This window comes from Gossypium hirsutum, chromosome A12 (genome assembly GCF_007990345.1).
Source record: "Gossypium hirsutum isolate 1008001.06 chromosome A12, Gossypium_hirsutum_v2.1, whole genome shotgun sequence".
NCBI classification, from domain to species: Eukaryota; Viridiplantae; Streptophyta; class Magnoliopsida; order Malvales; family Malvaceae; genus Gossypium; species Gossypium hirsutum.
In genome coordinates, this window is record NC_053435.1 from 13,980,390 (window position 1) to 13,994,212 (window position 13,823).

Here is a 13,823-nt window from a genome sequence, read left to right on the forward strand (position 1 = left end):
GAAATGCAACAACGGGGGACCGTCTACACAAAGTCGATTGTTGATCTCTCTCCTACATTGAAGATGGACAGAGGAGGAATATGGTGGTGGGTTGCCGAAAAAAAAAAGCAACTCTTACACAAACTAAGTTGGACGATGAAACGGGAATCGTGGGACCAAAACATAGCAACCAAATGTATATGGATGACGTGGAGAGAGAGATCTATCAAACACGTGCCATCGTGTTTGGAGAAGCCATTAGATTTAGCCGTTACAGCTCTCCTTGAGAGAGCAAAATGAGAGAGAAAAATTAAAAAGGAAAAAGTTTAGCTTACATGTTAGGGTAAAATACCTAAAAATGTTGTTTTTTATAAAAAAAATACCGAATTAGGCTGGTTTTTTGAAAATTTACTAGATTAGACCGAAAAAATAAACACATCTAAGTGAACATATTTTCAACAAATTGTCAAGAAAATGCTTCCAACTAGACGCATTTTTTGTCACATCTATTGAAAACGCTTCCAGCTGAAAGCGTTTTCCATAACGGCTACCCCACCCCAACGGCTATTTCAATAGTCGTTTAACCCCCCAATGTCTCTTTTTTTCTCCCTATATAAATCCCCTAATTCTTATTCTTTTTCAACTCTCTCTCACATTCTCAATTCTCTCCCAAATTTCTCTCAATTCCCTCTTGATTGTCACTCAATCTTTATTCCTCTATCAACTCTCTCTTTTTTTTATTATAATTTTATTAAGATTTTTAAAATTAATTTTGTATTACAATTTTTTTCATATTTATTGAAATTAGTAATGACAAAATCTCTAATTTGTTTGAATGACAAGCATATTTCGATCGATCAATTGAAAATGGTAAAAAAATATTATATTTAATCTAATTTAATTTAAATATTTTGTTGTTATACCAAAATTTAATATTTTGTATGTTTTTTATATATAGTTAGAAGATTAGATTTTGGAGACGTATATTTGTAATCTACCCGCTCCTCCATCGTCTTTAATAGAATCATACATGAGAGATGCGAGATTTTTGCACTTAGACCCCACACTAGTAAGCACGTTGGTAGAAAGGTGGAGACCCGAGCCGTACACATTCTATCTTCTATGCGGCGAGTGTACTATCACACTTGGTGATGTGTAGTTACAACTCGAGTTACTAGTGGATGCGTTTTCAAATGACATGGCATGAAAATGTGTCCAGCTAGACTTATTTTCAGTGCATTTTTTTAATAGTGCACTGAAAACGTGCCCTACATGAAGTGTTTTCTCCCTACCAATTTCAACTCCTATAAATTTCCCACTCACCCATCAGATATCCCGGGATTCCCAGGATAATATTTTCTGAAAAATTTTGATTGATCTCAACCTGCCATAAACTACGGGTGATCAAAACTCAGTTCCATTCGAAAAAATAAAAAAAATAAAAACTAAGAGTCAATTGAATCGAGTAGTTCGAGTTTCGATTTTAAATCGAATTAAATTTTACAATTTAAATAATTCGAATATATGATTGGTGTAAATACAATTGTTATAAATACCCATTTATACCTGTCATTTTTGGAAATTTCACCAAATTGGGCTCTAAATAATTTCAAATTTTGAAAAATAGTATTAACTTTATAACTCAAAAAATTATAAAAAATATAAAGAATATATAATTTTTTTTAAAAGTATAAAAATATTCCAAACTCTAAACCCATAAACCTAAAACAATAAAACCTACAAAACTCTACCCCTAACCTTATCTTAACAAAAACCTAAACCCTAAAATAAAATAATGCTAGCAAAAGGAAAGCACTTCCAGCTGGAAGCGGTTTCCTACAAATCCACTAAAAATGCATCCAATTGGACGCGTTTTTGTTTTTTCAGCCTAATCCTATAAATTTTGAAAAATCGGCCTAATCTGATAATTTTTTCTAAAAAATGACATTTTTAGGAATTTTACCCTACATATTATGTTCTAAGTTTGTAGGACCTTATGCATGGTTTTACTATGTTCGTTTTTCTTATATGTTCATTGTTATTTTCATATTCATCATGATATATAATGTGATATTTTTACTATATTTAGCTTTTTAATTAAGTGAACACCAATTCAATTAAAAAAATATCTAGTTTTTTTATTTAAAAAATAATAAATATTATTATTAGGGTATTTTTAACATTTTTTTATTTCTCAATGTATCTATTGGAGTGAGCCCAGTAACTAAAATCTTAGGTTAATATATATTGTGCCCTTGAACTTGTCCATTTGTACATAATTGGTACTTAATTTTTTTATAAACCTAACTGGTATTTGAACTTATAGTTCGTTACACACTTTGCCACCTTCGCACTAATGCCATTCGTTTGTACTGACATGATACTAATAGCCAATCAAACAGTGATAAATGGAAGCCTCTCATTATGACATGCGGAAAACTAAAAAAAATATAATTTTTTATACTGCTTTCCGTGATAATCCTAAGATATTTCAGTTGCGTGACAACCCCTGACCAACTAAGACACAATTTTACAATTTGATAAAATTATCTTCTACCTCAAAAGTAAGTAAATCAAATTTAATAAAATACATGTATATTATGAGAAAATCAAATTAATTTAGTACGGGTTCCAACAAAATATTATGTATTCAGATTGAAAATATTTAAAAAAAATTAAAAATCAAAATTTCAAAATTTGAAATTCTAAGCAACATGATCATTTGACTTACTTGAATTCAAACTCACAATTTACTAGATATTTTGACAGTATAAAAACATGAATTTAATGAATACATGTAACAATAAAACCTAGAAACTTGTTTAATCAAAATCGGTTATCGAAATCTTAAGTTTTAAAAGCCAAAACAAAAGAAATCATCATAAACTACCCAAATTTTCTAGGTCAAACAGTTTTGACTAACTTACTTTGGAGCCTTGTATTTCTTAGCACAAGAGTCATATAACAAAAATAGTAATACCAAATGTAACGCCCCAATTTTCGGGAATTCTGTGAATGTTGGCATAGGTTTAATTATGTTAATGGGCCTCTAGAAAGCCCAAACTTAAGATAGAACCAGACAATTTTAGTTAATTTTTGTTCTATAAGAAAAAGGGGGTGAAATTATGAAATAGGACCTATGTGAAAATGTTTGAAAATGCTATAGGCTAAATTGAAGTGGCCAAATAAATAGGAGTGCAAAATAGGAGGATTTGCATGACAAACCTCCCATTTTACATGAAGTGGCCAGCCATCATGTTGTTGTAGACAAAATGTACACTTGATATCCATAATTTATGGTACAAATTGATACAAATTGATAATAGGTTAGGTAAATGTTCAATGATAATAGGTTAGGTAAATGTTCCATGATAATGGGTTAGGTAAATGTTTCATGATAATGGGTTAGGTAAATGTTTCATGATAAGAATTTCATGTCTTTTGTATTAAAGAATTAAATAGATGAAATATGAAGTTTTATTAAAAGAAAAAGGGGTGAAAAGAACAAAGTTTTGTCCATCTTTGTTCATCATAGCTGAAAGTTAGAGAAGAGAAAGGAGAGGAGAAAGCTCTTGAGTATTTGGTCATTAGGAGGAGGAAAATTGAAGGTAAATTCTTGGTACCTTGCTTCTTATTTTGAGGTTCATGAGTTCTTCTTGATTCTACCTTAACTCTTGAAGTATATTTTGAGTTTTAGTTGCGTTGTGAGCATTTAGTCATGAATTAAAATGAAGGAAATGGTTGTTGTTTCATGTTCTTTTGATGAAAAATGGAAGATAGGTGAAGTTGAGCCAAACAAATGAGCATGCATGTGCCTTAGATGCTAAAGGGAAAAATCAGCTAACATGTTGTGCTTTAAAATGATGAAATGGAGATTATACTTAAGTAAAATCATAGATATGTGATGATTGATTGGTGATATACATGTTTAAATAACAAGCATGCAAGTTAGGTGTGAAAGAGTGATTTGGTAATAAATCTGCTTGGGACAGCAGCAGTAACTTGACTTTGGAAAATCACCATAAATTGTGGAAGATGAGCTAGAAGCTGCATAAATTATGTAATTAAAGCTTATTAACTCTGGTATTGATTGGCCAAACCAAAAATTCTGAAACTTTTATGGATAGAAGATATATGAGTCTATTTTCAGGAAAAATTAACGGCACTTGATTTGGAGTTTCGTAGCTCCAGTTATAAATGATTTAGTGACTTTCGCTCAGGAAGACAGCTTGCAGTGAAATTATGATTATGTGGTAAACATTAACAAAAATTTGTTAATGAGTTGCTTATTGATTTCTTATAAGCTTACTATGATCTGTAGGTGTGGTTGGCCGAATATTGTAAGGGGTTAATACGTAGTTCGTATTTGAATAGTTAGATTAACGTGTTAGTAATCCAATTGTAGGCAGTTCGTGTGTGGATCTCGTCAACATATCGTCGCAAACAGGTGTGTAACTGACACCCTCTCATAGACTAGATTGGCAAAAGCCGAAATGCCGAAATGCCGAAAAGTCGGTATTTTGGGAATTTGCGAGTGTGCGAATGCTCGTAAGATAGTTGGGTTTGTATGTTTGGTAATCTAAAGTAATAAACTGCAGTACGCGCGATTTCGTACATTTTGATAATTTGGGCTTAATGGGCCAAAGATCGGGTTCATGGGCCAACGGGCCCAATTCAGTAAGTATGTGCGGTAAGTGTTCTGATAGTACGTAAATAGTTAGGATATGCATGAAAACCCTAAAAGTAGCTAAATTACTATAATACCCCTATGTATGGAAAATTACTATTATACCCCTAGGTGCAAAATTACCATTATACCCCTAGGGTTAATTTTGACTGAAAAGCATGACGATCTGATTCTGTATGATGTATGCCATGATTATATATCTGTTGCATGGGGACATGGGTTATATTATGGAAGAAGCGTTCTGGTGGCTATGCCGCAAATATCTGATCTGGTGGCTCTGCCATATATATCTGTTCTGGTGGCTCTGCCACGATTATCTGTATCTGGTGACTCTGTCACATTATCTGTTCCGGCAGCCATGCTGCAAATTCTGTGGTGTGTAGCGGTTGGGTGGGTCGAGTTGTCTCCCCACACGGTGTAAGGTTGGTATGGGGGTGTATACGGTTGGATATGGTTGGGTTTCTGCATAAACCTGTAATATCTGTTCTGTTCTGTTATGGGCCTATGGGCTTTATTCTGAATTCTGTTCTGGGCTAAGGCCAACTTATTATGTTTCTGTGGGTTGAGCTGATATAGGCTATGGTTGGGTTATTTTACACACTGAGTTTCCCCAAACTCACCCCTTTTATTTTCATCCACGCAGGTAATCCCCAACCATAGTGGGCTTGGAGCTGTGAGGGAATTCGGAGTGGCCACCCGTTCTGAAAGTTTGATTTTCTTCTGGTGAACTGGACATCCTTTTAATTACGTTTGAGGTTTTGGGCTTTTAAATGTAATAAGGCCGCTTATTTATTTTTGATGGTTTTTAATATGTATTACTAAGATAGGTAATACTTATTTTAACTGTTGAAATTGGATAGCTTTAGGGCGTGCTTTCAAAAACAACAGTGATTTCAAAATAACACGACAATAAGCAAAGCTTCCGCAATGAAAGTATTTTCCAAAATTAATCACTTTTCCTAAAAATGACTTAATCAAATACGTTTCCTAGAAATATCCATGACGATAAGGTGTGGCAATGGCGGTATGCATGTCTAGGATTGGATCCGAAGGGAGCTTGGTACTTAAGCAGTCCGATAGACTCACCACCTCTTTTCCGGTTTCCTACCTGGTGCACAGCTTCCATTCACTTTAACCCTTAATGAATTAATCTTTTGAACATCAAGTACGATTTTCTGGACTTAGAATGGAAAAATGTTTTTAACGTTTTAATGTGACACGTCGGATCCGGTCCTAACGTCTGGGCTGGGTTTGGGGTGTTACACCAAATGAATGTACAAACTTCATACCCTGAAAAATATCTGAATTTAGAAATAAATGAGCACCTAAAAATAGATTACTAACATGTCAAAGTTGGCTACTCGAAATTGTCAAAACTCATACAATAGAAACTTTAAAAATTATTTTCTCCTAAATTATCCTATTGAAATAGATGCCACAAACACCATTTGAAAGATCTTAAAGAAAACTTTTATTTGGTATCAATAATGTTGCTAGAAAATCACCCGAATTTGACAAACTATTAAACTAACCTAAATAAATACATGAATTTTATGAAAAAATATTTTGAAAACACAAGAATTAATATCTTATTGAACTTTATATTCTAAATTATGTTATAATATTTATAATAGTATAAATATACAATTGATAGAGGTAATGAAATGTGCATAATAAAATTAAAATGTTTTAAAATTTTAAAATAAAGCTTTGCTTGAATTTTAAAATTAAAATTTTACCAATGTAATTGAAATGGGTTCAAATTCCACTAATTGCATTTTTTTTACTGTTTTTAAAATAAAAAGACCGAAGTACCATCCAATAATATAAATTATTTTAAATACGAAAATATAAAATTTAAACCGAATTCATATTTAATTAATTGATGAAACAAACTCAATCAAAAACTTAAATAATAACATATACGAATATTAACCTTAAAAATTTTAAATCCTCAACTTTTTAGAGGGGGAGAGTTTCTCTCTCTCTAATAGATGATCCAGGTATGAGCTAACCATGGAGTTACTCAACAAAGAAGAATTATTGGATGAAAGGATTCGACACATATATAGGGGTGAAATTAAGAAATTTATAAAAGTTATATAAACTAATGCATAATATTAACTTTTGATAAACTAATGTATACGGTTAAATTTAACTTGATTTTTTTTTTGAATTGGTTTGTATTTTACTTTAGTTATTCATTCATTCTTTTTTTTTTCTCTTATTATTCTTCCTCTACTTCAATACAAAAGAAATATTTTTTCGTTTGTGTTAAACATTTAGAACAAATAAATATAAACTTTAAACACATAAAGGTTTTCAGAAAGTCAATATACAAGTAGTAATTTTCTTCACAAAAGTAAAAATTAATTTAGTGTTTTTTGACATAAAGGGAAAGTAATATGTCAATTTTAAAATACAAGATTCAAAATAATCACATTAGCAACAACAATTTCAAAATAAAAATGATATTTAAGAAATTTAAGATTATATAAATACAATTAATCTTAATTTTTTGAAAGATTATATTAATCAATCTCTAAAAATTATTACCCAATCAAAATATCTGTAATCCCGTAAAAAAGTAATATCTTTAAATCATTCTTGCATAATAAAACTCTAATCTATGGTAAAAAAAAATGCAATTATTTTTCAAAAAGATTTTGTTGTGAGATGAATTATATATAAGTAAAAATTTTGTATTTCTTTTGTTTGGGGTATAATCCCTTGAGTGGCTCTGCAGATAAGAAGACACACATGGAACCCTTTGGAGAAACTTAAAAGGAGAGCAATATGTACTCAAAATGGTTTGAAAACAAACTTGAGAATGGAGTGAATTGTAAGTGTGTTATACAAAAAGAGGGTGAAATGCGTGATGCATGCAGCTTGTGACTCAGTTTTACTGGTAAGGGACATTACGTATTTGGGGACTAAAAAGTTGTAAAGATCTTCTTGCATCTACAACTAAATCTCTATATATCTATCAACTGAGATCAGAAGCATTGTTTGTAGTTTCCTCATTTCAGTCCCTTCTCTTTCTCTTTCTCTCTTTCAACTCTTAACTAAAAGACATTGGAGCCCATTCCATGCCATAAAGTCTGAATATGTGTCAAAACTAAATAAATGAAAATATGCATCATCCCCCAAAATCTTGTTGATAGGGACCCTTTTCAATTATGATTTTGGGAGGGCCTGTAACAGACTCAACAATGTTAAGTAAACAGTAGGAAATTAACTTATTTCAGAAGGTGAATATCTATGATTGCATTACCCACATTTGATCTTAACAGCAAAACACTTGAGTCTAAGCGGTAGCTCCACTGGCTATTTAAGCCTTAAGAGAAGATGTTCAACACTTGTTTTATTTGGGGGAATTGACTGCTCAAACCATCTTCAGTCAGTCCTGACAGTCACTTCTGGTTAAAAATGGCTACATCATTGATACTAACATTAAGTCAGCGAAGGTGATAGAAAACCATCTCTTTACAATTTGCATACAAATGTGATGTTTCTTTGTTGAATGTCTTTGGCGTGTAACTTTCCTAAACTAAGCATCATAATCCTTATATTCTTTTCTTAATCCTTCTTTGTATGTTAGCTTACCACTATCATGGAATATTCTTGGTAAAAAAGACAGGAAAAAAATATACACAACCATATAGAAAAACAAGAGACAAACCGTTAGTTACACTATATTAAAGCCATAATTAGCTAATTGAGAAGACAATAGACATCATAATATCATGATCAATATATTGGGGATGAACAAAGATGAGGGAAAGAAATTTTCATTCATCAGATAGAATCTTGTGATCTGCCTGCATATGGGTTGAGGCTGAGCTCAAGTGAGGCACGAGAACCAGTGTAGCCATCTTCAGACTTGTACCACCCAGAGTAGCAGCTGTCTAGTCTGGGCTTAATATTACTGCAAAAACCATTATCGTCTTCACTGTGCATGGGAAAGAGAGGGAGGGTCTCAATTTGTGGAGCAGCAGCTTCTTCTTCTGCATCATCTTCATCTTTTTGTCTCTCTTCCATGAATTTTTTGTGCTCAAAGAATGTGTAGGACGAAGAATAAGTAGGATCGAACCCAACCCATCCAAAGTTGTGACTCAGGGATTCGCCTACACTTGTACTACCACCACATGCTGATATTGAGCAATCCTAGTAATAATAGTCCAGAGTCAAAAAGTAGAATTTTGCTATATACTATATATTGTCCCCTTAGCTAAAGGTTGAGAGAAACTATTTGTACATATATGGATCCTTTCCTTGTGTATTATTAGGGTTGAAAAGGGAATTCATTTTGGCTTAAAAACAAACATCCAATTTGTTTGGCCTTTTTACATGGAGGAAATAAAAGTGTTGTTTCTTTTTATCGATGTTTCAAGGGATTATGGAATAACATTAGTTTGTCTTTAGCTCCTTTTCTCATTTTACATCTCATATGCATTGCACCAAGTTTTAAATTCCTACGCGAGTTAGTTAAATTTCTTATTATTTTAACAGTGTTTCAAACTAGAAATGACTAGAATGTAACTTTCAAGGCACAAAGTACATACAGCACTTAACCTAAAACTCTTTTCCATGGTTATAGACCCATAGCCATAGTTTCCTATCTGCCCAACAGTAAGAGCACCAGTTGAAGAAAGAGATGTAGGAGAATAACCTACAAAAAAAGTAATAAAATTAAGGTAACTCCCTGGATATGATACTTTGGGAAACTAAAATAAATAGTATGTCTTCTTTATATGCGTGTATATAAAAAAAGGAAGGAGAGGGGGAAAGAAAAGAGGAAACAACCAGGACTTATGTTGGGATACTTGTTATTTGCTGCAGTGGTAGGGCTTTGCATGGGGACTTGATGATTAGTCGTGGTGGTGAACCTTTTCTTCTGCCTCTCACGAGCCTTGTGGTTCTGAAACCAATAAAAGACATTCTTGCCTTCGATTTTTCCGTACTGTCTAAGTCTAGCAGAGATCCTTTGAATCTGATCAGTACTCGGGGACCTAACTCCATTATTGTTGTAAAGGTCCTTCAATATTCTAATCTGGTCAGTGGTAGGAGTCCACCGTGCACTACTTTGCCTGCAAAGAAAGCTTCCTTTGCCGCTGCCACCACCACAATCCTCATTTGGAGCTTGTTGGTTTTGCTGTTGCTGGGGTTCCATATGGAGTGAAAGCAAGAAGAAAACAAAGAGAAGCAAACAAAGGTAACCAAGTTGGATAGAGAGAGAAGGGAATTGTAAAGAGGGGATGTAAGTGAAATTGTATGACATGGAAGAGAGCAAGGGTAATGGGATATAAAAGGAGAGATAGGGGGACAAACAGGCACATGAAAGGATGAAGAGAGGATATCTGAGAAATATCTGAGAGAGAAGGACTGAAGTTGACAGAGTGATGTTCATAAAAAGGGCAGGGACAAAAAAAGAGAGAGAGATATGCATGTGGGAGAAAGTATATGCGTGAGGTATGAATGAATGAATGGCCATGATATTAAGAGTTCATGGGGAGTTCTTTTAATATTGGAGATCTCAATATTTACCAAGGCCCAGAAACCTCATGAACTCAATTTGTTCTACAACATTAGAATTCACATGAAATTGAGAGAAATGCAAAAAACAACAGTTTCATTTGAGATTTTGGGGCAGTGGGGAAATGGCAAAGGTTCTTCAGATCAGTTTTCCTTTCTCATTTGAGCATATACTTATTATGTCTAAATCATTTATAATATGGCATTCACATTATGCATGGTTGGTATATAAAAAGTAATAAACTGTTAAGGAAATCATAAAATTTCATTTGGAATTCATACTAATACAAATATTATTCCACTTTTTACGTGATATTGTATTATTTGAGACATAGGGTTCTAATTCTATAATTTTATCTTTTAGAAAATTACCAATTTTCCTTATAATTACTAGTTCAATTTCGCACATGATTTATATGAAGAATCAAAAGTCTCAAAACCTTAGCGTTTATGATGTCCTTTAACTATCTTCTAAATGCATATTAATTAAGATAAATGTAAGTGATAGTAATCTTTAGTTGATAGATATAACATAGCCCCATTTTGTTATTTAAATTTCAAGATCCAACTGCATGGAGATATTATCATCTTTTGATCACTTTTCTGTTACTTTGTGCAGTCGTGGCAAAGACGATGTTGAGCCATGTCACTTGGCGTATTGCGAGAGTTTTCTTTTTCTTTTTTTTTTCCTCAAGAAAAAAATAAAATATTTGACACAATATTGGAACTATTTATAATACTTTTTTTTTAAATAAGAGAAGAAAGGAAAATTTGTAAGAGCTTTAACAAATCTTTCAATCTTATATATATTTTTAATTAGTTCAATTTAGTATTCGCATTTTTATTCCGTTAATGTTGTGTGGTAAGTTGGGCTATAGTGAAAAAAACATAAGTGTTTCGCAATATTTTCCTTTTATTTTTTATTTTTGGAGAAAGAGAGGTGACACGTTTTTTATTAAATAAGAGAAGAAAAGAAATTTCGTGAGAGTTTTAACAAATCTTCCAATATGGTATTTTACTTTTAATTTGTCCAATTTAATACATGCACTTTTATTTTGTGTATTATCTTAGTACTATAATCTAACAATATTAATTTCTATAAGAAATTAGCATGTAACCCACTAATAGACTGACACATGATAGGTTGGGCTAGATAAAAAATTTCTTTTTATCATTTTAAAGGTCAAAATCACTAAAAAGTTCAAATAAATATATATTTAAATTTATGTTCGGCTAAATTTCGGGAAAAAGCCAATTTTTTAAAAATAATTAGGGTTTTAAAATCTTTGTTGGGATATTTAGGGAAGTAGGTCAATTTTGGAGAGAGAAAGTGAAAACGAGTCTAGTAGGACGCATTTTTTTGTAAGATGCGCTTGTGTGGCTGAAAGCGCGTCCTGCTTGTCAGTTGAAAATGCATCCTGTTGGACGCACTTTCATTTTCTCTCTCCTAGACCATTTTTAAGGGTTTAGGGTTTTTTAAGAGTTTAAGGTTTTTGTAGGGTTTAGGAATTTTGTTTTTTGTAGGGTTTAGGTTTGGAAATTTGTTGAGAAAGATTTATTTGTGTTTGAGGTAGACATTGTGAAAGCTTAAAGGTATATTTGAGTTTACGGTGATGCAACAGCACTTGGAGACCCATACATTTCATCTATCGTATTGGGATGGAACCATTGCATTAGAAGCTTATCGCATTGCAACTCAAGCTCCGAGTTCACAATGCTTATATGGTCACAGGTTGAAGTATAACTAGGGCTCCTACTTGAAGGATGTTAATGTGCGGTTACGAGTTGGAGTATAACTCGATAACCTAGTTGATAGTGGTTATGCAATCCTGGGTTCAAATTTCATGTCTTTAGAAGATGATGGTTTGTAAACTCGATACATAAGTTTGAGATCATAATTATAGGAAAAAACTGAAAGGCTTTCCAGTATAACCAAATTAATCTTTTTCTCCATCTCCACCAAAAGGAGTATCTTTAACTTCCCTATCCGAAACCTATGACATAGTTGGATGCTAGAGAACTTCTCAGGGGGAGTGATTGTGGCTGTGGAAAAAAGGTAAAACTCAAGTTGGGGTGACAACAGTTGTAGTTATTAATGAGTTCTTTAATCACAACAACCATTGTCTACATGAAAGGATCTTCACCTTTCTTCACCGATAAGGTCACTCCTCCTTTGAAAATCCTCTTGCCTCAACTCTGTCACAGGTTTTGAAGAAAATGAAGGTATGATACTACATTTGGTGGAGATAGAGAAAAAGATTAAGGTGATTATACTGGAAAGCCCTAGTGTTTCCCTATGATTATGATGTCAAACTTATGTATCAAGTTTACAAACCATCCTCTTTTGGTGAGGTGGAACTTGAAACCATGATCGCATAACCATTGTCAACTAGGCTCTCGAGTTATACTCCAACTCATGACCGCACATTAACATCTACCAAGTACAGGAGCCCTAGTTATACTTCAACCCGTGATCATATAAGTACTGCGAAATCTGAGCCTGAGTTGCAATGTATGGGCTTCTAAGGCAATGATTCCATTCCAACACGGCAAATGAAATGTATTGGTCTCCGACTGCCATCTCATCAACATAAACTCAAACACACCTTAAAGCTAGCACATTGTCTCCCTCAAACACAAATAAATCTTTTTGTCGAAATATTTCAACACTTAACAAAAATAAATTTGGAGAGAATTTTTTAGGGATGAGAGGTGGTGGCTGAAAGAGTTTATGGGAGTAGGGGGAGTAAAACCCCCTTTATATAGGCAGTCGGGTGGGTAAGAATTGAAAAAAAATAAAAGATGTAACATCTAAATCTGAAATTATCTCGAGATTCTCAGGACGTTTGAAAATTGAGGATGGGGATTCCTAATTTATGGAAAGTTTTCATGGGTCTGGTTGTTGGTTGAAAAATGGAGGGGAAATGCGCATCACAGGATGCGTTTTCAGTTGAGGTGGTAGAAAAGTTTACTGAAAGAGTGCCCTATATGACGTGTTTTTAGCTGACATGGCTACCATGCAAGCTGAAAATGCATTCTAGGCGCATTTTCAATGAATATTTCTGCCACCTCAACTAAAAATGAAACACATGGGGCACGTTTCCCCCTCTCTTTTTCAACCCCCACTCCAACCCGTGAAACTTTCTAGAAGCTGGGAATCTCCATCTTAATTTTTCAAACATCCCGAGAATCTCGAAATAATTTCGAATACGTGTGCTACATCTTTTATTTTTTTTAATCTAAAAATTTTTAACAATAAGCATTTTTCTTAAAAACTACTCAAACTTGTGATGTCCAATATTTTCATTGCTTCTCATTTTTTGGTAGATTGTGAATATTGATATATTATTGGTGTAACATACAATACAATACAAAATAAACAATTTTTTTTTCATTTTTTTGTAGATTGCAAAAAAAATAAGTATACATTATTGATTTCAAAGACATTATGGGTGGAGAAATTTTAATACAATACAAATTAAAATTTAACCAACTAAAAGAAAATTTACATGACAAAACTTTTGAGGAAAAAAATCATCGACATTGTCGGGCCGAATGTGTGCCACAACCTGGTGGGTGTTAGTTGAGAGACAGATTTCTTCATACAAGTTGGGGTTCTGAC

The 13,823-nt window shown here is 33.0% G+C and overlaps 1 protein-coding gene across 1 annotated transcript; it reads right to left on the minus strand.

Annotated features, from left to right (window-relative positions):
- Window positions 1-8,328: 8,328 nt before the first annotated feature.
- LOC107947517 (protein WUSCHEL) lies at window positions 8,329-10,137 on the minus strand. Its single transcript, XM_041083991.1, has 3 exons — window positions 9,473-10,137; window positions 9,232-9,338; window positions 8,329-8,833 (listed from the first exon to the last, which is right to left on the minus strand). Exons 1-3 carry the CDS (start codon window positions 10,113-10,115, stop codon window positions 8,465-8,467), a joined length of 1,119 nt encoding a protein of 372 aa, XP_040939925.1. The 5' UTR covers window positions 10,116-10,137; the 3' UTR covers window positions 8,329-8,464.
- Window positions 10,138-13,823: the final 3,686 nt, after the last annotated feature.